Source organism: Amia ocellicauda, chromosome 20, assembly GCF_036373705.1.
Source record: "Amia ocellicauda isolate fAmiCal2 chromosome 20, fAmiCal2.hap1, whole genome shotgun sequence".
In the NCBI taxonomy this organism is placed as follows: Eukaryota; Metazoa; Chordata; class Actinopteri; order Amiiformes; family Amiidae; genus Amia; species Amia ocellicauda.
The window spans coordinates 5,654,499-5,680,164 of record NC_089869.1 but is presented as its reverse complement, the minus strand read 5'-3'; the positions used below and the strand labels follow the sequence as shown (position 1 = coordinate 5,680,164).

The 25,666-nt window shown below is 36.2% G+C and overlaps 1 protein-coding gene across 1 annotated transcript in view; it reads right to left on the bottom strand.

The window, feature by feature from the left end:
- Nucleotides 1–400: 400 nt before the first annotated feature.
- sorcs3a (sortilin related VPS10 domain containing receptor 3a) overlaps nt 401–25,666 on the bottom strand; it is a 213,506-nt gene continuing 188,240 nt past the window's right edge. The window contains exons 18-27 of the mRNA XM_066693212.1: nt 25,341–25,512; nt 22,183–22,369; nt 21,307–21,440; nt 20,770–20,893; nt 19,909–20,021; nt 9,186–9,317; nt 8,829–8,928; nt 4,364–4,469; nt 2,808–2,968; nt 401–768 (exon numbers count right to left, since the gene is read on the bottom strand). Coding sequence (XP_066549309.1) covers nt 704–768; nt 2,808–2,968; nt 4,364–4,469; nt 8,829–8,928; nt 9,186–9,317; nt 19,909–20,021; nt 20,770–20,893; nt 21,307–21,440; nt 22,183–22,369; nt 25,341–25,512 — 1,294 coding nt within the window. The 3' untranslated portion in view covers nt 401–703. The remainder of the gene's footprint in view (nt 769–2,807; nt 2,969–4,363; nt 4,470–8,828; nt 8,929–9,185; nt 9,318–19,908; nt 20,022–20,769; nt 20,894–21,306; nt 21,441–22,182; nt 22,370–25,340; nt 25,513–25,666) is intronic.

Below are 25,666 nucleotides of genomic sequence, written 5' to 3'. Positions count from 1 at the left end.
AATACATGGAGGTATTTTGAGAGCTGTGTCTGGATATGAAAAAAAGAAAAGTCCTATAGTTGAGTCCCACACCATAAACTTGTTTGTAGTTATGTCCTGAGAGAAACAACTACATCCAGACAGCTAGTCTCAACCCCCCGTTCATAATGGCTTATAAAGGTACTCAACACAAAATATGGAAAAGGTAGGGTGGAATCTAATTCAGGTTGAATCTAAGCCGATTACCTTGTCAAAAACTGCTGTGATCGACAAGTATGTAAAATGTAGTCCTAATAAGACAATGGTAAATGTACAAAAAAAAAAGATTTGATATGTGCATGTTATGTACAAAATTTAATTGCCCTTCAATATCATACCTGCTATTAAATATTTCAGGGAAAAAAGATAATGTTAGAAAATAAATGGCAAAATAATTTAATGATCGCAATAAAATCCCCACCCACTCTCTTCTTTTGTTGTATGCTTTACAATTTATGCTTTCTCAAAATTAAGAAAAATGCCATTATATTAAAAACGCCTTGTTAAGTAGATTCAGACTGAACCCATACATCTTGTAAAACAAGACACACCCATGCAAATCTGTATAAATGAGGCCCTTAAAAAACTATTAACATTGACTGTGTGTTTTAGAATTACAAAAAAAAAAAAAAAAAAAAACCTTCAAAATCTCAAAACTTCTGTACACATTGTTGCATCACAGATTTTAAACACTAGTGCAATTTGGAATTTCCCTTGTGCTTTCACTCTCACTGATTTTTGGAATTCCTCCTAGTAAAAGGAAACAAAAGAGAGAAATAAAGAGGATTAGTTCAACAGCTCAGAACATGAACCTTCAGTCTATTATTGTGAGAAAACAACATGCCTTTTCTTTTTCACCCCATCCACAAATTAAAAACGCCATTGTTGAAAGTGACTTCAAGCTTGACAATAACGATCAGGCTTTTGTTTGAACGCAAGATGTTCTATAATAACAGAAATAAAAGATTGCATGACACGTCTTTGGTGTCACTGCATGTTCATTCAACAGAACGATGATGATGTTACATTCCAAAGTTTCCAATTACAGAATTGCATATTGGTTTGCTGATTGTCTTTCTTAAATGCGTCTTTAAGTCCCTTCCTGAATGTTCTTTGAAGACAAGCAGGAAGAAAGCAGGACCACACCTAATGTTCTTTTCTACTCCAATACAGCAGAATATGAGAGGGAGAGAGATAGTAGCCTCTATATCTGTTCATACCCTTGACGTTTAACTAAAAGAGTTGATTTAGCAAGTCCTGGAAAAGAAGTTCCGCCCCCCCAACATGAAGGTCAAGCTTTGTCGCTAATGTTTCCATAACAATCTAAAGCACTCATCCCAGTGTAAGGGAGTACAAACTCAACATATTCTTTAGCCCTCAGAATCTCATGACTTTACCCAATAGTAAAAATATGGAGAAAAATAAAATGGCAGCCCATATCACATGCTGTTCAATCTGAAGAAGCCCGAGGAGTGGTTTCATATCCCTCCTGAGATGAACCTAATTAAAGGCTACGGGGAACACCCCCCTCCATGTTATCAAAGCCAAAGACAGATTCATACCATGCAAAACTGTGCTATTGATAGTCCCACACTTGTACATAAATCAACTTTTAGTTACACTTTATCAAGGGTGTGAAGGCATTTGGAGGCGTTTGGTGAATTAACAGTTTTGCAATACAGTTAGATGGTATCTTTTCTCTTTTCTCTTCCCATAACACTAAACATTTCCCATTTCCTGTGTGGTGCCTTTGTATCTTCAAGTGAACTAAAATCAATTTTTGCAGAAGATTCTTAAAGGTCACTAAAACTAATCATAATTTCTGGTGCTCTCAGCTGTCTGCAGTGGTGAAGGTAGCAGAGAAATAAAGAATGCATCGATTGTTCTGCATAGCACACATAATCAGACAGCTTAATAATCGATTAGAACAGGTTATTGAACTCATTTATTTTGCCTTTCAAAGTTTTTAGAGACAATGTTAAATATAATAATGATGAAAACTGTCAATTTTTACCAGATGTGTAAACAGTAGTAGTTTTTATTCAGATCATGTCTGCACAAGAATTCAATTCTTTTCATGACAATAGGGTGACAAGGCTTTGCCCTGAAGTTGGATTCTACAGTAAAGATATTTGTAAATAGTTTTCAGAAAGGACAAAACGTGTCCAGACAAAATGTCTCAGACCTTTTTTTTTTATTTTATTTTTTTTTTCTTCCCAAAATAGAATATAGAAAACTCAACAACAACAAAAGAAGGAAAGGTCAGGTCAGGGTGCATAGACAAAAATAAATGTCTTTCATTGAAAAAATAATTCAAACAGTTGAATCTGAGATTTCTCGAACGGAATTAGCAAAAACCTTTTACCTCAGGCTAGGGTTTTATATGTGTGTATAAACCCTTCCTCTAATTAATTTACTTTATTAATATTATTTTTCAGTTGGTTGAGTAAATATTGTAAACTTTGGACTGCTTGAAGGTTGAATCGATATTTAAAGAAAGATATAATGTTATAACTTAAGTATAAACCTATAATCAACTTAAGCATGCAATATCTCATATATAAGATGTGTATAACATAAGTCTATAGATTAAGGTATATAGAGAATGTATGTATGAGGGGATATATTTCTAAATATATTAATCTTAAGGAAAAAAAACTGAAGTAAAAGAAAAAAAAACTGTATATGCATAGTGTTATTGAAAAGGGGTGACAAATGAAAGCTACCCAGTGCCATTTCACAATAGAAGAAAGTCGATATCCCAGATCTGAGCGGATATGGAGACCTACCTATGCCCCTGGTCTCCAGCTCCTTTTCCAGCCTCTCCTCGGGACCGGAGAACTCGCTCAGCGTTATTTTGGGCGTGCTCTCACTTTGGCTGACGGAGCCAATCATCTCTTGCTCTTTCTCATGGTTGACCTCGGCGTAGATGTTGATCCATGGGATTTTTCTATAGATAAGATAAAAGAAAGGAAAACCAGCTGTGTATGTAATTTTGACATGCCATGGGTGAGCTATTGCTTTTAACTCTAAAGAGAGAACTCAAAATGAATGGGCTCCACTGATTTCACTTATGAAGTCAGTCACCCGGAAGTGTTTCATTGTTCTCTATGCTGAATCAGAGTTTCATTAACAATATTTGTAAAACTAAATGGATTATGGAATAATGGTTTCTAATTAAGGGCGTGGAGACATTGAATTACAACTGTTTATATATACATTCACACTTCAGACAGACACATTTTGTGTAATATTTTATAGAGAAGTACTGTATTAACATTTTCTAAAAAAAAGAATGTAATCATTATGGTTATTAATTAATACTTTCTAATACAAATCACCTCTGTATCGATGTATAATTTAATATGTACTGCTACTTGCAAGGAAGATATTTATTGAAGTGTCACAAGTTAATTTCACATTAGCATTTATCTATACAGACTATTACACTTATGCTCTAGAGTGACTTTTTCCGTCTGCTGTAAAATGAGTAATTGTGTAATTATCGATTAAGCTGCTACTGAGGTTAATTAGGAACCGTTATCCATATAACAGATGGGATGGCCACTTTACTAAAACTTTTTTTTGTAATTTCTTTTGTAAGGGAATTGGTATGATTTCACCCTACTTTTACATTTTACTTGGTGAGCTATTTATGTCCTCTTTTATATTCTGAACTCCCAATTTAATCCCAGATCATTTTATTGTGCGGTTTACTGAAGTCTCCACTGTCGATTATTGTTAAACTGTTTAACAATAAGCATGTGTTCATTGCAGATGTCTCCTTACTTACTTTGTGACAACTGAAGTAACTTTAGTTACTGCAGATTTATCTCATGGTAGTGATTTTGTCTCGATTGTTTTTAAGCAGTCTTATGGCTATTTGCTAAATCAATTGATCATTTTACTTTGACTGCAAAACCAGACAAAGCATCAATTACACTCCTTGGGTGGGATACAAACAAAAACAGTGATGTTCCTCTTAGACTAAAAATGTTTGGCAATTACGTATTTGTGTGGAAAAAAATAAACAAAGACATATCCTGTCCTCTAAACTTGCATTTGGACAGTTGGATGTCTTCTTAGAACAGAGTCATTGCATTAGATTTGAACTGTAAGTAATGATTAGAATACATCATTATACGCTTAAGAAATGCATATTGCATAATAAATACAAAATAAATAAATAGGTAGGTAGGTAGGTAGGTAAGAACATTTCACTGACACTCATCCAAAATGGTTAGCTTAATTTTAACTTTGGAGCACACTTGTTTTACCAAGCATAACAGTCCTTTCATTAGTATGATCTCAGTTGGCATCATTCATACGTATGCACATCACATACCTTTTAAACTTGTAAATTAAAAAAACGGCTAAACCAACAAACACAACGGACAGGAGCATCAACATGGCGGAACTGCTGTGTCTTGGGCTGGAGTCAACAAGGGGAGCTGGAGAAAAATGAAAACATTTTAATGTAATGTCACCACTGACTTTTTCTCTGTCAGTGATTTCCCAGAAGATTAGCAAAATACCAGTTTTAGTTTTTGAAATGTAAATTATTTAAAATGTGTGACAGGTTTTTAGTCTTGAAAGCATAACTTAATGGAATGATTTATTCCAGTTTATTCTCTAATATGCTGGTACAAGCCAAGGGGTATGCAAAGGTAGTGCATTCTGGAGAATTTTGTCTACACTTCCCTTTACATCATATATGGTAATTTTATTAAAAAAAAAAAAAAATGATATAATACTTTAAATATCACCATTTGACTCAAACTACATTATGTAAAAATAAACACGACTGCATTTTTAAACCACCTTCCCTCCACTTTATAGAAAGAAAAGTGAAATATTTCTTGTGTCTACCAACAAAGATTCCTATCTATGTTCATAACATTTGTGTTTGCTTCCACACAGATTCACAACATGTAGAGCAATTAGTAATGTAGTAAAACAAAAAAAAACAGTAAAGTGGACCACTCTAGAGACATGAACTAATAAATATTTTCCTTTGGTTCTGTCTAAATTGCCCTAACCTTTAAGATGAAGAAAACATACATCAAAAATTAATTTAATGCAAACTTATCATTTATCTGGAAAATGGGTGGGTGATTTAAGAAGATAAACAACCCTAATTATAACTTTAGTTTCACAAGGAAGTAAAAAGCTGAATATAATTTGTAACTGTCCATAATTCAGGCTATAATGCATAAAAAAAAACAACAAATAAACAAAACTGTTAAAGAACTTAAACTATCCATTCAGTCATAAATGTCCATTCTCTTTGTTGCAATTATTATATATTCCCCAGTTAAATTGGTGGTTAATCCTGACTTTTATATATTTTTTTAGAGATTATTAATATTTGTAGTACTTTTTGAGTAAGTGTAGATTAACCTTGCTGGGAAAAACTAAGCCATTATCCAAGCAGTTACATATTGAAACACGATGGAAAAAGAACATGTCCTTTTCCCTGTTTGCAAGATGAATTTGAAACACATGGAGCATTTTGTTAAAGTGGCACTCACTCGAGCCAAAGCCATTCTCACACTGACACTGTTGAAAATAGACAAAATAATAATAATAATAGTGACGGCCAATCTAGTGGAAGCACTTTTAGTTTAAAAGCTTTAATAAAAATAGTCACACAAATGCTTTTTAGAAAGTGTGATATTTTAAGGCAGATTCAGGAAAGGGTCAGGTCTTACGCAAGCAGCTGCACAGCCCCCATCCCGATTAACTTTGAATATGAAACATTTAGTTGTTTGGGGAAATAGTGTTTTATAGGAGTTCCAATTATCAAAGCTTCACGTGTTTACTGGCAGTGCTTTTCAATGAACATGCGATGGGAAAAAATGTGTTGATATGATTAGAAAAACTAAGAATACAATGAGAATGTAGTATACGTTCACTTTGTACGATCATAAAACATTATGACGACATTATGCAAGGAATTCAAATGTTCCAACGAAGCTCATTCATGTTTTTTAATGATTTATTTATGTAGTAAGAATTAAGCCTGAAATAAAAATGTATTTATAGTGAATATGTGTAGAAAATGGCATATTCTGTGATGTCAGCTATGAGGTAAAAACAAATAGAAAAGGTATGTTTTATTTTGTACAATTCCCTAACAAACCTGCCTACTGTGTTCTAGTTGAACGGAAGTGAATGATGTACATATATATTTTTACTCTGCTATTGTTTTATGTTTGTTTTTTGTTTTTTGCTGGGAGTTTCTAGAATTTTGGTATGTCAGGAAATTGGTGTCAAGGCTTGTTACAGTGGAGGAATCTTTCTTTGTGTTCTTTACAGTTTTGTATCTCTGGGAAGCAACCTGCAAAGCCAGTGACCTTTTTCCTAAAATAAAAATAAAATAAAAAATCTGTCAGAAGTGAATACATGCTGTTTATATAAGTTTCAGATGCTCATTGCTAGCTAGAGACATACGATTACTCTGTCTTCACTGGTGAGCAAAGCTGCAGATTAAGGCAGGTAGTATATAAGCATTCTTGTAGTATATGCAGAATAAAAAGCACTCCTTTTATCAAGTCACAACAGCCTGAAAACATAAGAACATAATAAAGTTTACAAACGAGAGGAGGCCATTCGACCCATTGTCTCAAAACAATGTTGTTGAGAATGTGGGTTTAGGAACGGTGAGCTCTGTTCTCTGCCGATATATTTTCAAAAAGAGCTATATATAGCTTCTACTTGATATTACAGTGTGATTGCATTAAACACCATATATACCAACTAAATAAATTATGGATACATTTAATTAGGGTGCTGTTTTACATGTGTTCATCTACTCCTTGAGTTCAAGCAATGTTTGAAGAGAAACTGGTGCAATTATTGGCTTATACATTATTGATTTCTAATTTTTGTGCTTGTATGTCTATTCCAGTTGTTCACGTTCCGATTAGTTTGTAAAGTTATAATTTGTGATTCAATCATTTTCAAGAGCACAGCTTGCACTTATGCCGGGGGGGCGGGTGGTCCAAGTGATGCGATGGCGGCTTTAGCTGCTTCCATCACATCACGGCTTAGAGAAAGGTGTCTCCCTAGAGGCTGTGGGAGATGTCAGAGAGCAGCTTCGAGAACACAGTATTCCCCTGTGTGAATGCAAGCTGATCTCTTCAAAAGTGACTGCTGCAGACATAACATGTAAGTTTAAAAATGTAGCAAGATGTGAATAATGAATATGTCTACTAAGGCAAGCTTTGTTTTGTTATTTGCCAACAAACATTTTTCTAGTGTCGATGACAATAAGAGCATTAGCGCATCCCCCATAAGCAAAGCCCCTTACATTTTACTTTCTTGGCATCCTGAAAAAAACATATTTGTGTTTGTGTACCTTAACATAACGAACAACAAAATATAGACTAGAATTGTGGACTTCAAATAAAACACAGATATTGTGGGCAAAGAAATAATATCCCAATAAAATAATGTTATGGTTCAATAGTTGGGCAAGAGTCAGTATGGTGGATTGGAGAATTTACTTTTACAATAACTATTGGCAGAATAATCTATACTTCATGCAATATACACACAATAACTGTCTGCAGGGCGAGGGCACGACATGTATGTCAGCTGCACTGACCTTTTATAAAAACATCCAGCAGTAAATAGTCGCCGATTGTTTTCTCTTTGTGGAAAAATGTCTGGTCAGAGATATTTGTCGTCATTGTAATTACACAGCTGTATTTGCTTTGAGATTTTTGGAAATATAAGCAGGAAAATACAAAGCTAGGGCATCCAATTAGAGTGTTACACCACAAGATAATTATTATCTAATTAGCTCAAACATCACCAGCTCCTTAAGTGTTTTCTTCCATCAGCGCAGGATGTCAGCAAAGCTGTAATTTCCCACGGCTTCACACTTGCTTTAGAATATTCAAGACCCTCTTCAGTTTTCAGACCTAAACAATCTGCATAATTGTACAGAATCCAATGACTCTTGTGGTAGGAGTTAAATTACAAGGAGAGTATCCGACAGGCTGTATTCTTAGTTCGTTTACAATAAGGGTTCCATTGCAAAGCTATCTTCATTAAGTGGACATATTGACATATATTTATGTAATTTACTTCTAACACTTATCAATATATTATTATGTATATTATTATTATACATGGAAATGAAATGTGGGTCACTAGAATGTATTCTTTCAAGCAAAATCAACTTGGTTTTTCAGCTTCATCACACAAAGCACTTGGCCAAATCTGTTCTATTTTTTAACGATTAAATACAATCACATACACTGTAAATACAAAGATTGTTTTGTATATATACCATATGTGTATGCGAAGCTTTAAAAAAAATAGAACATGGCATGTCATTTTACACAGTTAATGTACATGATAAGTCAACAAGTTTACATTACTCGTTCTTAACTCAGTCATCAATATGATTAACAGACAAGGACCTGCAATGCAATCATATTTTGACCCACTCTAATTGTATTTGCAAATGCCAACCATGTGCTTCATACCATCTCATAGTGAGTTTTGTGGTCAGGTCAAGGACTTGAGTTGAAGACTTCTCGGGGATTCCCTTACATACTGATGTTTATGTACCACTGCTTGAAAATAATGGATTAGCTTTGTGGATTAGTTCCGCTATTCTGTATATCTGGTTGCTAATCCCTCATAAAAACGTTTACATTGTTATGATTTGTTTTATGTAAATGTACCCTAAAAACATGGTTGATATATTTATATATAAATACATATCCAATAAATCAAGTGTTCATAAACCACAAGTATGAATGCAGTTGTTTGCTTGAAACATGTTTAAAACTTACCCAGTGTCAACTGTGTGATGTACACAATTACTCGAACTCCAGATTTCAACTCAAACTCCACCAAGTTTTGGTTCAGGGCACTGACAAGAATCTCTGAAATCTGTGAGTGAGAAATGAATCAGTACTGCACTAAAATAGCTGAGTTTGAGTTTATCACTAAAGTCCTCAAAATGTTCAACAGTATGTCTTGAAACAATATGAATCACATTAATATGTAACACTATAATTAAAGTCTGTCAGTGAAGATGACATTTTCTCATGTTTTGAAACTATTATAAAAATCTTAGTCCATATATTTTGATATATAATTTCAATCAAACAATTGAATTTGTGAAATAAGACTTAATTATTCCTTACCTGCTCCAGATCAGCCTCATTCTTTTTTCTTCCTTCTGATAAATTTTTGTGTGGCAAAAGAAAAAGCTCAGCAGCCGTAGGTACACCAGGAAATACCGCAACAAAAAGCTGCTCTTCTGGGAAGTCAGACACCTACAGAAACAGAATAAAGTAGGAAGAGTTGACTTTCTGGGACAGTTCCCAGTGTTTGGCACAATGTATCTGCAAGGTAAATTAAGATGGATTTTACAATATAGCTCTTGGTTTATATACAGATTGTCCTGTTTTGGAGGGCCTTGTTGTGGGGTAGATAGCCCAGGTTTGAATATGAGAATGCATACGGTTGCCCTGCCCAGGGAAGCCTCCTGAAGGGTCTTTGTGTTAATGTCTCTTTGCACTGCTACCCATTAGCGGACAGTTCTTTGAACACCACTGGCGCGTGTCCCTCCAGTATTCACCGTCAGATGCAATCTTCTCACTGCTTGTGCCGGTGTTACACACAGTCAACACACTGGCCGCATTTAGCATTCCTTCAAAGGGCAAAGACTAAATTGCTTTAATCAATTTCAACATTGAGAAGCCATGAACCACAGGGTAACTGATCTTTTCATCCCAAAATTGGTTTCAATCTATAAAACTACTTTTATGTACTTTTTCCTACAGGTACTTTTAACTGACTTTGGAGGAAATTTGCATTTCATGTTGTGAAACTTTAGATGACAGTGTCAAAGGTTAAATACCAATTTGCACATACCTGTGTGCTTCAATTCTACAGGGAGCAGCAATGCTTTAGCAATTAAAAGTAAGATCTTATTTGTAATGAAAAGGCAAGATGGTTCTTTAATACAGTTTGAATCCACTAAATAAGAAATGAGAAGGGTGATGTATAAGATTGCAAATGGCCCCTCTCACAGCTACCAAAACCTAACAATTTAAATTATTTAAAAATGAATTCTGGAAAATGTAAATGACATTTCTTTTTTGCCCTGCATTTTATATTTTAAAGTTATACCTGCATTAATACACAATTCTAATACATTTAACCTACATAACAATGACATGAAATACAGTATTATATGACTGGTAAATGAACAATCCTATCTAAAATATGAAATCTTTTTTAAGAGTAAATAAATGAAATACAGATCAGAAATAAAGGATTAACCACATCTAAGTGCTGTTTCTGCTGTACATTACTGACTGTCGGTTAATTGAAAATTGTATGCTTTGTATTTATATAGGCTACTATGTAATATACATTTAAGACTTCATAATGAGCATCTTGTTAAGTAAATATATTATCAACATATTTGCCTAAATAAGTATTTTGAACTAGTAAAGCTGCATATAACAAGAATACACAGAGTTCTGTTGGCTAACTTCATTATGCACACAAGATAATTTACTCACTATGAATACAAATGTATAATTGTATGTATCAATATAACATCAGGCAATGTCTGGTCCAATTGAAAAACAAAACATGCTATGACAGTTAATTAGAATAATGCCTTCTCCAGTCTACACTAATTTGTATGTATTATGACACTCAAAATATGTTTCTCTGGTTGGTGAAGTATACATTTTTGTTGTAGAAATAAATTGAAAGTATGATATTCAAATCTAACAATTATGTTACCCATGTGTGACAGTTTATTTAATTCACAATGCAGATGGCAGAAAGAACAAATATCAATATCAGTTTTACATAATCTTCCAGATATACCTGTGATATCACCAAACACTAAACATATAACTGATTTCTTGAAATCCGACAAGAAACACTCATTTAATTTGAATAATACCGAAATAGTTTATTCAACTGTAACGACACACTCCGGAGTCGGGAAGACATGTCTAAAGCTTTTCTAAAGAACATACTATCATATAGAAGATTACTCCCTTTGGTTGCTGGGCAACTGTATGACGTCAGTGAGGTACCCCAAACTTTATCACACACTTCTCCCTTTGTCTTGTGCTCTTTATAGGCTGTGGCCTTGGATGATAATGTTTTTCTAAAGTAGCTACATATAACTACTGCACCTAGCCTCTCCAGAGCAATACACAAAGCTTAAATGACTTACACAATCTTACTGCAGCAATAGAATATTTATGGCATGCAGTTTCAATAAATAAAAATGAAATGTCATACAATGTCATAAGAAAACAGTTGATTGGTAAATGTAAAAATAAACTAAAGTACACACACACATATATATATATATATATACACACACACAGTGAGGGAAAAAAGTATTTGATCCCCTGCTGATTTTGTACGTTTGCCCACTGACAAAGAAATGATCATTCTATAATTTTAATGGTAGGTGTATTTTAACAGTGAGAGACAGAATAACAACAAAAAAATCCAGAAAAACGCATTTCAAAAAAGTTATACATTGATTTGCATGTTAATGAGGGAAATAAGTATTTGACCCCTTGGACTTAGTACTTGGTGGCAAAACCCTTGTTGGCAATCACAGAGGTCAGACGTTTCTTGTAGTTGGCCACCAGGTTTGCACACATCTCAGGAGGGATTTTGTCCCACTCCTCTTTGCAGATCCTCTCCAAGTCATTAAGGTTTCGAGGCTGACGTTTGGCAACTCGAACCTTCAGCTCCCTCCACAGATTTTCTATGGGATTAAGGTCTGGAGACTGGCTAGGCCACTCCAGGACCTTAATGTGCTTCTTCTTGAGCCACTCCTTTGTTGCCTTGGCTGCGTATTTTGGGTCATTGTCATGCTGGAATACCCATCCACGACCCATTTTCAATGCCCTGGCTGAGGGAAGGAGGTTCTCACCCAAGATTTGACGGTACATGGCCCCGTCCATCGTCCCTTTGATGTGGTGCAGTTGTCCTGTCCCCTTAGCAGAAAAACACCCCCAAAGCATAATGTTTCCACCTCCAAACACAGCGAATTGAGATGATGCCAAAGAGCTCGATTTTGGTCTCATCTGACCACAACACTTTCTCCCAGTTCTCCTCTGAATCATGAATCATTCAGATGTTCACTGGCAAACTTCAGATGGGCCTGTACATGTGCTTTCTTGAGCAGGGGGACCTTGCGGGTGCTGCAGGATTTCAGTCCTTCACGGCATAGTGTGTTACCAATTGTTTTCTTGGTGACTATGGTCCCAGCTGCCTTGAGATCATTAACAAGATCCTCCCGTGTAGTTCTGGGCTGATTCCTCACCGTTCTCATGATCATTGAAACTCCACGAGGTGAGATCTTGCATGGAGTCCCAGACCGAGGGAGACTGACAGTTATTTTGTGTTTCTTCCATTTGCGAATAATCGCACCAACTGTTGTCACCTTCTCACCAAGCTGCTTGGCGATGGTCTTGTAGCCCATTCCAGCCTTGTGTAGGTCTACAATCTTGTCCCTGACATCCTTGGACAGCTCTTTGGTCTTGGCCATGGTGGAGAGTTTGGAATCTGATTGATTGATTGCTTCTGTGGACAGGTGTCTTTTATACAGGTAACGAGCTGAGATTAGGAGCACTCCCTTTAAGAGAGTGCTCCTAATCTCAGCTCGTTACCTGTATAAAAGACACCTGGGAGCCAGAAATCTTGCTGATTGATAGGGGATCAAATACTTATTTCCCTCATGAACATGCAAATCAATGTATAACTTTTTTGAACTGCGTTTTTCTGGATTTGTTTGTTGTTATTCTGTCTCTCACTGTTAAAATACACCTACCATTATAATTATAGACTGATCATTTCTTTGTCAGTGGGCAAACGTACACAATCAGCAGGGGATCAAATACTTTTTTCCCCTCACTGTGTATATATATATATATATATATATATATATACACTCACCTAAAGGATTATTAGGAACACCATACTAATACTGTGTTTGACCCCCTTTCGCCTTCAGAACTGCCTTAATTCTACGTGGCACTGATTCAACAAGGTGCTGAAAGTATTCTTTAGAAATGTTGGCCCATATTGATAGGATAGCATCTTGCAGTTGATGGAGATTTGTGGGATGCACATCCAGGGCACGAAGCTCCCGTTCCACCACATCCCAAAGATGCTCTATTGGGTTGAGATCTGGTGACTGTGGGGGCCAGTTTTGTACAGTGAACTCATTGTCATGTTCAAGAAATCAATTTGAAATGATTCGACCTTTGTGACATGCTGCATTATCCTGCTGGAAGTAGCCATCAGAGGATGGGTACATGGTGGTCATAAAGGGATGGACATGGTCAGAAACAATGCTCAGGTAGGCCGTGGCATTTAAACGATGCCCAATTGGCACTAAGGGGCCTAAAGTGTGCCAAGAAAACATCCCCCACACCATTACACCACCACCACCAGCCTGCACAGTGGTAACAAGGCATGATGGATCCATGTTCTCATTCTGTTTACGCCAAATTCTGACTCTACCATCTGAATGTCTCAACAGAAATCGAGACTCATCAGACCAGGCAACATTTTTCCAGTCTTCAACTGTCCAATTTTGATGAGCTTGTGCAAATTGTAGCCTCTTTTTCCTATTTGTAGTGGAGATGAGTGGTACCCGGTGGGGTCTTCTGCTGTTGTAGCCCATCCGCCTCAAGGTTGTACGTGTTGTGGCTTCACAAATGCTTTGCTGCATACCTCGGTTGTAACGAGTGGTTATTTCAGTCAAAGTTGCTCTTCTATCAGCTTGAATCAGTCGGCCCATTCTCCTCTGACCTCTAGCATCAACAAGGCATTTTCGCCCACAGGACTGCCGCATACTGGATGTTTCTCCCTTTTCACACCATTCTTTGTAAACCCTAGAAATGGTTGTGCGTGAAAATCCCAGTAACTGAGCAGATTGTGAAATACTCAGACCGGCCCGTCTGGCACCAACAACCATGCCACGCTCAAAATTGCTTAAATCACCTTTCTTTCCCATTCAGACATTCAGTTTGGAGTTCAGGAGATTTTCTTGACCAGGACCACACCCCTAAATGCATTGAAGCAACTGCCATGTGATTGGTTGGTTAGATAATTGCATTAATGAGAAATTGAACAGGTGTTCCTAATAATCCTTTAGGAGAGTGTATATATATATATATATATACACACACACACACACACACACACAAGTATTTAAAAAAAAAGTAAATGCAACTGCTTCGAATACTACTAAAAATATAGAAATAGAAGTAAAGGCAAATATTTCAAATGAGAATAATAGTACATATACTATTACATATACCAGTACATAATGGAGTTTAAAACTAAAGTTCGGGAGGAGGACAACGTTCAGTTTCACAGCACTCTTGCTCAAAGCACAACAGATCAGATATTCCTCACAAACACACTAAGATAAATACCATGTAACAAGCTTTTCCTCTGCATCAGTAACTTCGATTCCCATAGTGCCTCAAGTATGCACAACATTAAGAACAACATCTCTACACCTCCCCAGTGTCCAACAGCAGCTCCTTGACTCCATCCACCATGGGGGGTGGGGTCTGATTGCCTCGTTCTCATAGCCAAGCTGGTGTTCCCTTAGTCAAGCAGGTTATGGCCAAATTAACTCCATTAATGCAACTTCTACTATCTTTCACCTGCTTGTATAGGGGGGTTGTCTGAATTCCAGAAATCATATTCAACCTTGAAAATGGCAGTCACTTAATTCTATTTGTATTTATTTTATTATTTGTCCACAAAAACACCACAAGAGAAAATATTAAAATCAGGAGATTTTAGGGTGACAGCTCTCTATGCAAAAAAAAAAACCCCTAAGAATTTCAGATGTTTTTTTGTTTTGTTTTCTGGTCTGATTTAGTTTCTGACTTCTGGAGGCACAGATGGTCTTATATGTTTCTATAAAAGAAAAACCCAATCTATTTTATTGTTGCTAGCCTCAGTGGTTAAAACAGGCTATACTGTAACTGGCTATATATATAAAAAGTACTTGAATCAACTCCTACATGCTTTCTTCTGAACTCACTTCAACTCATTGAGTGAACTGCTAATTTGTTACATGACATCAATCATTGCCATGTGTTCTGAAATGTATATTGCCCAGTGGTACAGAGGGATACAAATTCTAATATATCAACAATGGCAAAGATTACAAAACATTCAAACAGAACCGCGTTGCTTGTGAAGTGACAGGGAACAGCACATGCAAAAGCAACAGACATTTGCAAGACAATTTGCTTTGCCGGAGAAATTGTGCCTTCAACTACATTTTTTTGGTTACATTCCAATTGTGTGTACTGTATAGCCAATTATAGGCAAAATATAATTATAGATATGATCATATATAAATATATATTATAAAATACAAATATATGTAAGGCTATATGCAAATATTGCTACTCTTATTCAGTGGGTATTTAAATGTATATGTTCATTTTTAAAACCCATTTAACCTTAATATATACATCTTACATTGTGAAGATCGTGATCATTAAGCCTTGAAGGGTAATATAAGAAATATGAAGCCATGTCAAAAGAAATAGCTTGGGATGGCTGTGCCTTGACATTGAGTCCTTCTGCTCTGCTACTGGAGATGGTTGGATGCAGAACAAAAATGCTCCCGAACAAATGTAACAAATGATTTCTGACACTTTTGAAGAGCAAAAAGCTTGCCAACTTCTCTGCCCAGTAACAACATCTACACATCAACGAGCCTCCATTGGGACTTGCTGGAGACAGCAGGCTTCCATCAGAAATCCTCCCCAAACTCCCCGAAGGACACTGAAGCACTAATCACTGAGTAATGGTCACGTATGCCTTTCAGACAGTCTGCCAGGCTTCTTCTTATGTCATCTACATGTTCATAGAGGCCTGACTCCTTTTGACTTAGTTACATTTATTTTATATTTTAAAAACAAATACAAAAAACATCACCTCAATATATATATTTTTTTAATCTAAATTCTTAAACCTGGGCTTCAGACATTCATAAATACAATTACACAAATGTATAACGTTATATGTATATAGATACAAATTATAGTTTATCATTCCATGATCAGTGCTTGCTCTCTCTCTCTCTGTATTCACTTGATTCACTGCTGGATAAAGGCCTCCCCAAGATATTTTCACTTGTTTCAGTGTACATGGTCTATTCTCCAGGTCACACCAGCAAAGCTTCTTATTTCATCCAGGTTTATTTTTTATCTCTTGAGATCCATTCTATAGTTCCTTTTTCCCTTCGTCAGTGTCCAAATGCATCTAGTCCATTTTCATTGTCAATGTCAATGTGACTTGTTTGTTCTTGTCGATCCGTTTATCTGTTTTCCTATTCCAAGCAAACATTTTCCCATGCTCCTTTGTGTTGTTTCCAGTCTCTATCATTACTTGTTTAGTGACCAGCTTCAGAGCCATACTAGAGCACTTGTACTATGCATTGATCAAAAACATTTCCATTCAGTAGTGTTCTATTTCTTTCAAATGTACCGCATCAGATTTTCACTTCTTTTGATTCCTTCCATAAGATCCCCATCTGTGTTGATATGTTGTCCAAGGTAGACGTTCTTATTCTTTTGATCTACTTAAATATTCTTAATTTTAACAAAGCTATTGAATATCACTCTGGTCTTACTCAAGTTCATTTTGAGTGTTCTCAAAATTCTTAAATTTGAAGTTGTGGGTCCTCAGTTTTTTTTTTTTTAATATTTTTCCAGGTGTTGTAGTGATGCCATCTGGGTCAAATCGGAGGCTGTTCAGGTAAGCACCATTTCTTTATTAACTCCTCTAATCTATTACCGCTGTTATTCATGTCTCCATATTCATAATTACCTGCTGATCTTTTCCAATTCATTTTTATATACAGCTCTGGAAAAAATGAAGAGACCACTTAACATTGATTTCTGAACTTGGAGTGGTCTCTTAATTTTTTCCAGAGCTGTATATATGAGAGGGAGAGAGAATATAGAATACAAAAGTGTTTACGCCAGTGTCCTGAATTTGACATCTTTCACTAAAATGATGAAACATTAGTCACAGTTAATAATGCAATAAGGAAATGTAATATTTTAAAGAATAAATCAAAGGAAACATGAAATGACAAAACTTGACTTCATATAATATGTTCAGAGAGAATAACTATGCTCAGGAACATGCCTTCATGTTTCCTTTTAATGTAGTTCTATAAAATAAAGCTCTAATAACAGCAGTGTTCTGAAGATACCAGACTCATTTTAGCTGAGAAAGCATTATATTTTGCTGGTCATTGCACAGCCAAATCCTGTTTAGATTTGTCATGTAGCAAAGCCATGTATGTATGTAGACATCCTAAGGAGACAAGTTTCAATTGCAACATGTGAACTGAATACAAGACTTAAAATTCTAGCTATGTTGGCATACATTGCTCTTCACAGTGCCAGCAGTTATAAAATAAATCACTGCTTAGACTCACTGTTCAGCTCTCAGCAGAAAGGGAACAGAACAACAACAACAATAACAAAATAAGACAAAATATTTGCCATGATATCATCTGCTCAATGCAAAGATTTTGATTTTCATGGGGATCACAATACATCATCATTGGCAGAAAACAATTACTTTTTGCCAGACGGTAAACACACTTCATGCTGGCTCCTGCTGTATAAAAGAAAACTGTTCAAAATAAGAAATGCAATTTTATCCTGAAATACATGAAGAAAGCTTTGCAGCACCAGATAATGATAAAATGATACGTGACCTTTATGTTTGATTCTAAACACTGTGTAGAATGTGTAAGTATATTGTCAAAATAAGGATTGTAATTAATTTATTTCTCTTTCATGATTATGCCTGTGTCTTTGATTACATGCAATTCATAATGCATGTCTACAGTGCTGTCAATCATTGTAGATGAATTGCATTTAAACAAAGACACAGTTAACAAGCCTTTTCCTGGTAGGATCATTTTAAATAAATGCATTCTTCCTCACTTTCAAGTTGATTATACCATCCATACACCAAAACCTGCCAGCTATCAACCATGTAAAGTTGCTGGACAACAAATGCATATTCTAAAGTTACTGCCAAGTGCATGATAGGAGATTGCACAAGCAGGTTGGTGTTTGGTTTAAATTAACCATAATAGCAACACAGTAAGAGAAAATGGAAAACAAAACCATTTATATTTGACAAAAAAAAATTACATTTAGACTTGGCCTAAGGTCCAAGATGGGGACAAGCATGTAAAGGGAATGGAATCTATTGATAATATACTAAGATACTATAATCTCAAAAAAGTGCTGAACACCATGAAATAGTTCGCACCAGAGAATAATTTTTGTGTTTAAAAAAAATAAAAGGTTGGTGAAAACTGTTATGTTTCTTCACTCAGTTTGCCACGTACAGTTTAACTTATAATTTATAAGACCTTGCAGATGGAGAAGTTGGAAATGGGATTCTGCAGCCATTAATGTGAGACTTCTCTTAACTCCTTTTCCCTGTGCAGCTCTTGCATTAGCAGAGGAATGATATTACAGGGAGCCCTGCAGATTGCAAATTACGTGAATTTGCAGAAAGTCACTGGCATGGCTCTGAGAGCAGAGTGTGTCAGGTGTAAAGCCTGCAAAGAATCAGCTCAAGAAGTAACCCCCATTAGTGAACTCACATTCTCCCAATTTTAAACAGTAAACTGAAATTACCCAGAGACTTCAGTGCTGCAGTCTTCTATAGCTACTGCCGCCAACTACATTGTAAACCAGAGCTGGACTATAATTATAAAGTGATGACCTCCTCATTCCTTTCCCAAACTGAGAGATTTGTGTAACACGGGCAACATGATATAATTTATGTTTTGCTTTGGGGCATGTTGGTTTGAAACTGTCAAAATATATAAAAGAACGGAACAAAGCTGTATGTGGGATCAGTCTTATTTAAAAAAATTACAGGAGAGGACCAAGTTCCACAGAGAAGTGTGATGCAGATTCAGCCAAGTCTCTACTGCAGGCGTCTCACACAAATCTTTCAAGGCTCCAGGTTTTTTTTGTTTTCGTTCCAACTGAGCTCTCATTTCTTTAAAGTAATTATTTTCATAATTGGACATGTTCAGCATATTTTGCAGGAAGCCCATGAACCTGCCGGCTTTGTAGGAATCGTTGCTTTGAATACAGTGTACCTTTAAATCATCACCTGCTTAGGACCTGAACAACAACAAAAAACATTACCTAATTTCTAATTATAGGCTTAATTGGACTAGTGGTTTATGCTCAGCTGAAATTAAAAAGAAAAAAGGAACGAGAACCACTAGCCTCAGATAAGTGCAGATTCATTGAGAGTATTTATTTCACTAATGTTCTGCTGATTCTGTGCAAGTTATTAATAAAATAAAATGTCCTTCCCCTTGATGCATTTTGCAGCAGCACACATTCCTTCGCCATGATTTGACAGCAGTGTCTGTCCTTTGCCAACTGTCATGTTGTAATCACAATTCCTGGCATTCAGTCACCATGAACACGGCGGAGATCCCGTAGAGAGAAAAATCTAAAGGCCATGACAACAGTGCTACTAAAACTACAGCTAAGCAATTCTCACTTGGCTCCAAAATTGAGGTATAATGCTTAAATGGCACAGGTAAAGGTCTTATTAGAGCAAGTGAAGATAAATCACTCCACCATTCAACAACAACTAAAAAAAAGTCTTCAGTCAGGGAAATTTCCAGATAATTAATAAAATGGTTGACACTAAGCCTTACTGTAATGTTAATGAGGAAAATATACCTGCTGTTTCTGGTTCCTAAAGTGCAGACAGAAGAGTCATTTTATTCCTGTGACAACCTGAAAGCCTCAAGAATATAACACTTACTTGTACCAGAGCCTTCTTAATTACTCTGCCAACATCCTGTCTCCATTCAGGGATGTCAGGGTTGTAGTCATCCAGATTGGGGGAGAAAGATAAAAGCAACGATTTGAAAAATTCTGCAAATACAAAAGGAAAATGCTTTTTATTCAACCATTAACATTTTATGCCTCACTCTATAAAAAAATCCTTCAGGGTAATCTGATCTCACTAAGTATTTAGTGCTAAGTTTTCAATCATAATATGCTGCTATCAAAATTGGTATATGCATTTGCATAGTCACTTTAATCTAATGATTATTAAATAAATTACCAATATCAGTTTTGAAAATAATTCATACTAAACTAATACATTAAAAACCAAGTTGTTAAGATCATATTTACAGTTTTTCATAATGTCGATGGATCTCATGCCTAACCAACAGGTGTACTGTTACAGCAGATCTGTTGTCCTTTTGAAATTGTGATAGTGAAATTTCATAGCAGAACTGCTTTTGATCAAAGAATACATCTTTAATGAGCTAATTCATGGGAAAAATAAATAAATATTTGAAATACTGCAAAGAGTGGTTTCATTCAATCATCATCAGAGTTTCACTTAATTCAAAATGACCAGCTTTAACTCTATTTGTCCTTGTAAATACGTATGATGTACATTAACAGCCAATAGCATTTGTGCTCAATACTGGCTTTAATTGAAAGACAGACAGATCTATAAATATTCAGATTATTCAAAAATCAATATAATCTGTATGTCCCATTCAACATGCAGGAGTACCAAGATGGATCTTAAAGGATGTATATATATACACACTTGACTTCAATAAGTTGTTCTACCTCAAGTGCTATGGAAAAAACAAGTGCTCACCATGAACAGCGATGGTCTTTGTATCCTGCAGTATGACATCCCCAGAAGAGACTTGCACTGTCACACTGTTCATTCCTTCTTTGAAAAAAGTGTATGAGATGCTTCCCTCCAAGGTAATCACCGGCTGGGATGGAGTTTAAAGACATTTCAAAATAAATAAATAAATAAATTAATACATTATACCAATGACTGTCACATTACAAAAGCAGAATCGTAAACTGTAAACTGGCAGCATTATAAAGGGAAAGGGGGCATTCTCCATCAGTTATCAAATACTTGTAGCTTTTGTTATCAGCATATGGGGACATACAGCACATACAGCAATTATAAAGTTTGTGTTGGCTCTAAACCACCATTTTTATAAAGGGAGTTTACTGACAGCTATCAACTAGCACAACTGATTAACTAACAGTACATTTCCCAATAGTGATAGTTGTGATCACTGAAGTGAAACTAAATTGGATTAGGTAGCTAGGAATCTACACTTTTTACCCACGAGGACCTAACAGAAAATAAATTAACAGAAATGCATCTTACCTCAGTGCTGTTCCCAAACCACCAGAAGTAGGTTAAGGTTCTTGAATGACTTGGCCACACAATAGCAGTAAGGTTGACCTCTTTGTTCTTTATAGCCACAAATGGAACAGAGAGATGGACGTGCTCCACTGGACCTAAATACAGGAAATATTACAGGCACAATAATATATTATTATTCATTAATGCTGCTTTGAGATTAAATAGAACTACAGCAGGGGTGCACGAGGCTGCTGGAAAGGGTTGAATATTTTGTCAAGTCCACTTAGCCTTAGATGGTCTGATAGCATATTCTTTGTAGCCTTTTAACTTCTAGCACATCAGAGAGAACAAGTAAAGATTTAACACAAGATCGTCCCCTTCTTGGGTGTTCGCCATCACTTGCAATTAAACAACACATAGGTGATCTTTGTTAGTCCTCAGATTCAATTAACTTCTACATATTTCTCTGGGGCAAAGCAGTACAATTGACAGCAGTACAGAACAATACATTTTAGTGCAAAATGCTCAACACATGACATGCAAAATACATGGCTGACATCTACATGTTACTGTGCTTCTTTTAAATGTTCATCCTGTTATACTGAAAATAAATTTCAGCATTTCAGCCTTCAAGTAACCTCATCTACCTCTTTATTTACTGCTTAATTAACATGTATATCAATGGAAATATAAATATATATGACATGGTACTTGCTGCCACTAGTCTATATTACTTACAAAATCACTTCAAAATAGACATTGTGGTCTGAAGTACATAAGTCTGCAAATAAAGAAGGATGATATGAAGATTAAATCACTTTTAAATTTGCATGCATTCCCTGGGAGGAAAAGCTTTTAAGTTGTATCTTTCCAAGGTAATTGTCTGTGTTTACGTACATGTGATGTGTAAGTAGAGGGTAGTGCTATCAAACCCAAGGCTGTTTTCTGCAAGAGCAGTCACTCGAAATATCCCAGCAGTCTTGTAGACGTGTTTAATTCCATCTTCTGTCAGGCTGAGATTGGAGTAAGATACAGCGATGCCATCTCCAAAATCCAACTTGATGTTTGTTCTCATGGAGTCACCCTGTCAACCAATCAGAAGAGGCATATTAGAGAGAAGATTTTAAATGGCTCCCTGTTGTTCTTTATCTGGCCCTACACAAAAAGAACAGAATACATTTGACAATGAACCAAGTGTGTTTCTGATTATAACATAGTCAGCATTTGAATGCATAATATTTATTTCATTGTCGTGTGTCACATAAGAAAATTCAAGATGCACAACATTTTAATTCTATATGTTATACTTTGAGAGGCAAGCAAACTTAAAAACTCTCACTTGGACTGAGGTTTGCAAGTATTGAATCATTCATAAACTGTATTTCTTATTGTCTTATCACATGCTAACCTAGGTATGAAATGTTAAGCATATAAGTAACACAAATTGAACCCCCTCAAACAAACAAAAATACTTATATATATATATATATATATATATATCTCAAAACAACTGTTTAATCATTCCTGTCATTGTGCCACTTCAAATCTAGAGGGATTGTCAACTGTCTTTAGGACAGAAACAGAGCTGTCTGCCAATATATGATAGCACAGTCAAGCATGAAGGCTCTGGTTTACACTGTTGGTGGCATTAAGCACACAGCCCAGGCTGGACTTGTTGCCGATATTACTTTTCTATAGAGGGTTTGTAGAAGAAGCAGTCAGAGAGACATGCCGATGCAGAGATAGTGGACATGAACACACACATCAAATATCTATCTATACATATATATCAAGAGAGATGGCAGTTATATATACTGACTGTCGGGTTGTATATGTTAAGCTATTACAGCTGTCCCTGCTAATGAATCAATGGATCCATGCTATCTTTGGGCTCCCTTGGGGCTACATCTGGCAGTCAGCACACCTAGCGTTTGAAGACATGTTGGTGGCTGCAGCTGCTACGCCTTCCAAATCCCTGCTTATCTGAACAAACTCACAAATCCCTGCTCTCCCTCCAGCACATTGTAACACAATACAATTGGGATATTAATTTGTAACACTGCCTTAACAAGCAGAGGGTCTGTAATGTATTATAACAAATGCAAATATTATTTATTTTAAACACATTGTTTGCTTTCAAGCACCGTGGAGCATGAAAACATGCATGATTACCATGGGTGGCTTGGAGAATTTTCATGCCAGTCTGCTCAGGAAATTAAAACTTGAATTAAAAAAACTGAAAGATCGATGATGAATAATTGAATTACACAATTCCTGCTCCAGGATGTGTTTTTGATATTGAGGTTTTATTTGTACATATTTTCTCTATAGTATTCACAGGTAATCTCCATAGAACATTGTGCTTACTTTTAGCCAATTACAGCTTGTATATATTAAGATGTGTACGTTCCCTTATATAGTTAGAATGACAGATACACTGATATAGATATATACACACAAATGCATAGTTTAGTCATTTAAGGATGCAGATTCTAATTTGTCGATGCCTTCACCACCTTTTTCGTTCAGTTTTATGTTTATGCCAAAATCAATTTTTCCACCATCTGCACCTCAGTCACATGCAAACTCCCTCATCTCAAATATAGCATACCCAGCAAATTAACTGTCATTTGGCACTGAACTTCAATGCAAATTTTCTCCACAGATTCAGTCCAATAAGCTGCATCTTTGCATTTAGAGATGTCCCTGACGTGTCGTATAAATCACCTTCGGGGACAAAATTGTAGAAAAGCAAAATATTTGAATCAGTGGTGGCTTTTTTCTGGACCCATGTATGCCTGAGCATGCAAAAATAACTCCTGTAATGCTTCTCACCCAGGGTCCAACATTTCAACATATATAGTAATTTGTGAAATCCTAAAGTAAATGCCATATTTTTTCACAGACGCTTTTTTGTTCAGATATTAAGGAGACAATTACAGAATAAATCCATCATCCTGCCTTCAGTTTCAATACCACTTCCTCTGCAGAACATTAAAACTGCTAGACAGGGCTGCCTCACTCATATTTTCCTAAATGAATGGAGGAGTATTCTCTAAACCACCCCTGCCAGTACCTACTGCACATTAAATATTTAGGGCCATTAGCTCAGCCCAAGATATTCCACTCTCTCGGGCTTCATGAATATAAATTAAAGTTGAATTCAACTGGAGAGTTTCCAAATGCATATGACTACTGGTGTGAGAATGTTGTCTTCCCCCTCCCTCGTCCTTTTCCATACCATGGGATTCTTCTCTTTAAGAAAGAAGTGGGCCTCGATTCTTCAACTCATCACACAGTAATATGACAACTCTGCCACAGAGAGACCCCAAGAGAGAAACACTTACTTCTCACTGTGCTGAAAGACTGCTTTCTGTGTGGCATTATAATATCAATGAAACAGAATCCTGTGACTTTAATGTAGACTAGCATAACACCATCTGGGAGCAGCATGCCCTAGCAATATTCAGCACCTTTATTTAATAACAGGGCTGAGACAAGGTCTCACTCTAATCATTCTGTAAGGCAGGCGATTTAAACCACTCTGTGTGGGCGTTGTTACTGGCTGAATGTCTATCTGTCAATTTTCCTCGCTCTATTTTTGGGGAAAGTGGGGTGAAAAGGGGTTCTTGATGTAGTCAATGGGCACCAATTTCAAGTTATCTGCTTTCTGTTATTTCATGTTGTACTTGTAACTATTGTGTGTGATATATTGTTTACAATAGTGCTTTTATTCTTTCAAACTATTAAAGCGAAAGTAGATTCTGAAAAGCATTCTGCAAGCTGATTACAGGGAAAAAATTGTTATTTTCACAGCAGTCCGGGTTCACATAGTCTACATGAAAAGCCATCAGCTTCACAACTTGTCCTGATTAACCCCATTTCCTAGGATTCATAGAGTGGGCTTCATTCTTGTACCTGGGAATGACCTCATTGCCTCTCACACATATAAACGCAGGCCAGGAGAAAATATTTTGCAAGTTACATTAGTTTCCAAAATGAGGAGGTGTGATTGAACATTACTGAAGACCACATGGAACAGATGGTTGACTCACATCTTCTAGAAAGACGAGGAAAGTGACGTTGGCTCCCAGTGTGGCTGTCAGCTTTCCTTCATTGGTGACGAGATGGAGGCCCCTGGGGGGACGGTTGGGACACTGCTGCTTCCTGGCTGTATAGAGCTCCTTCACTCCAGCAGTGCAGTTATTGGACACCACCTTCCGGTACCTGGCAGACAGACACACAGACCATGGACTAAGACTTTGTTTTGGCCTGGGCAGTGCACTAGCATTGAAATACTTTTTATGTATATTCCCCAATGGCTTTTCATTATACTTATATTAGTGAACTAGTGACTCTGCCTAGATTGCCTCAAGAACTG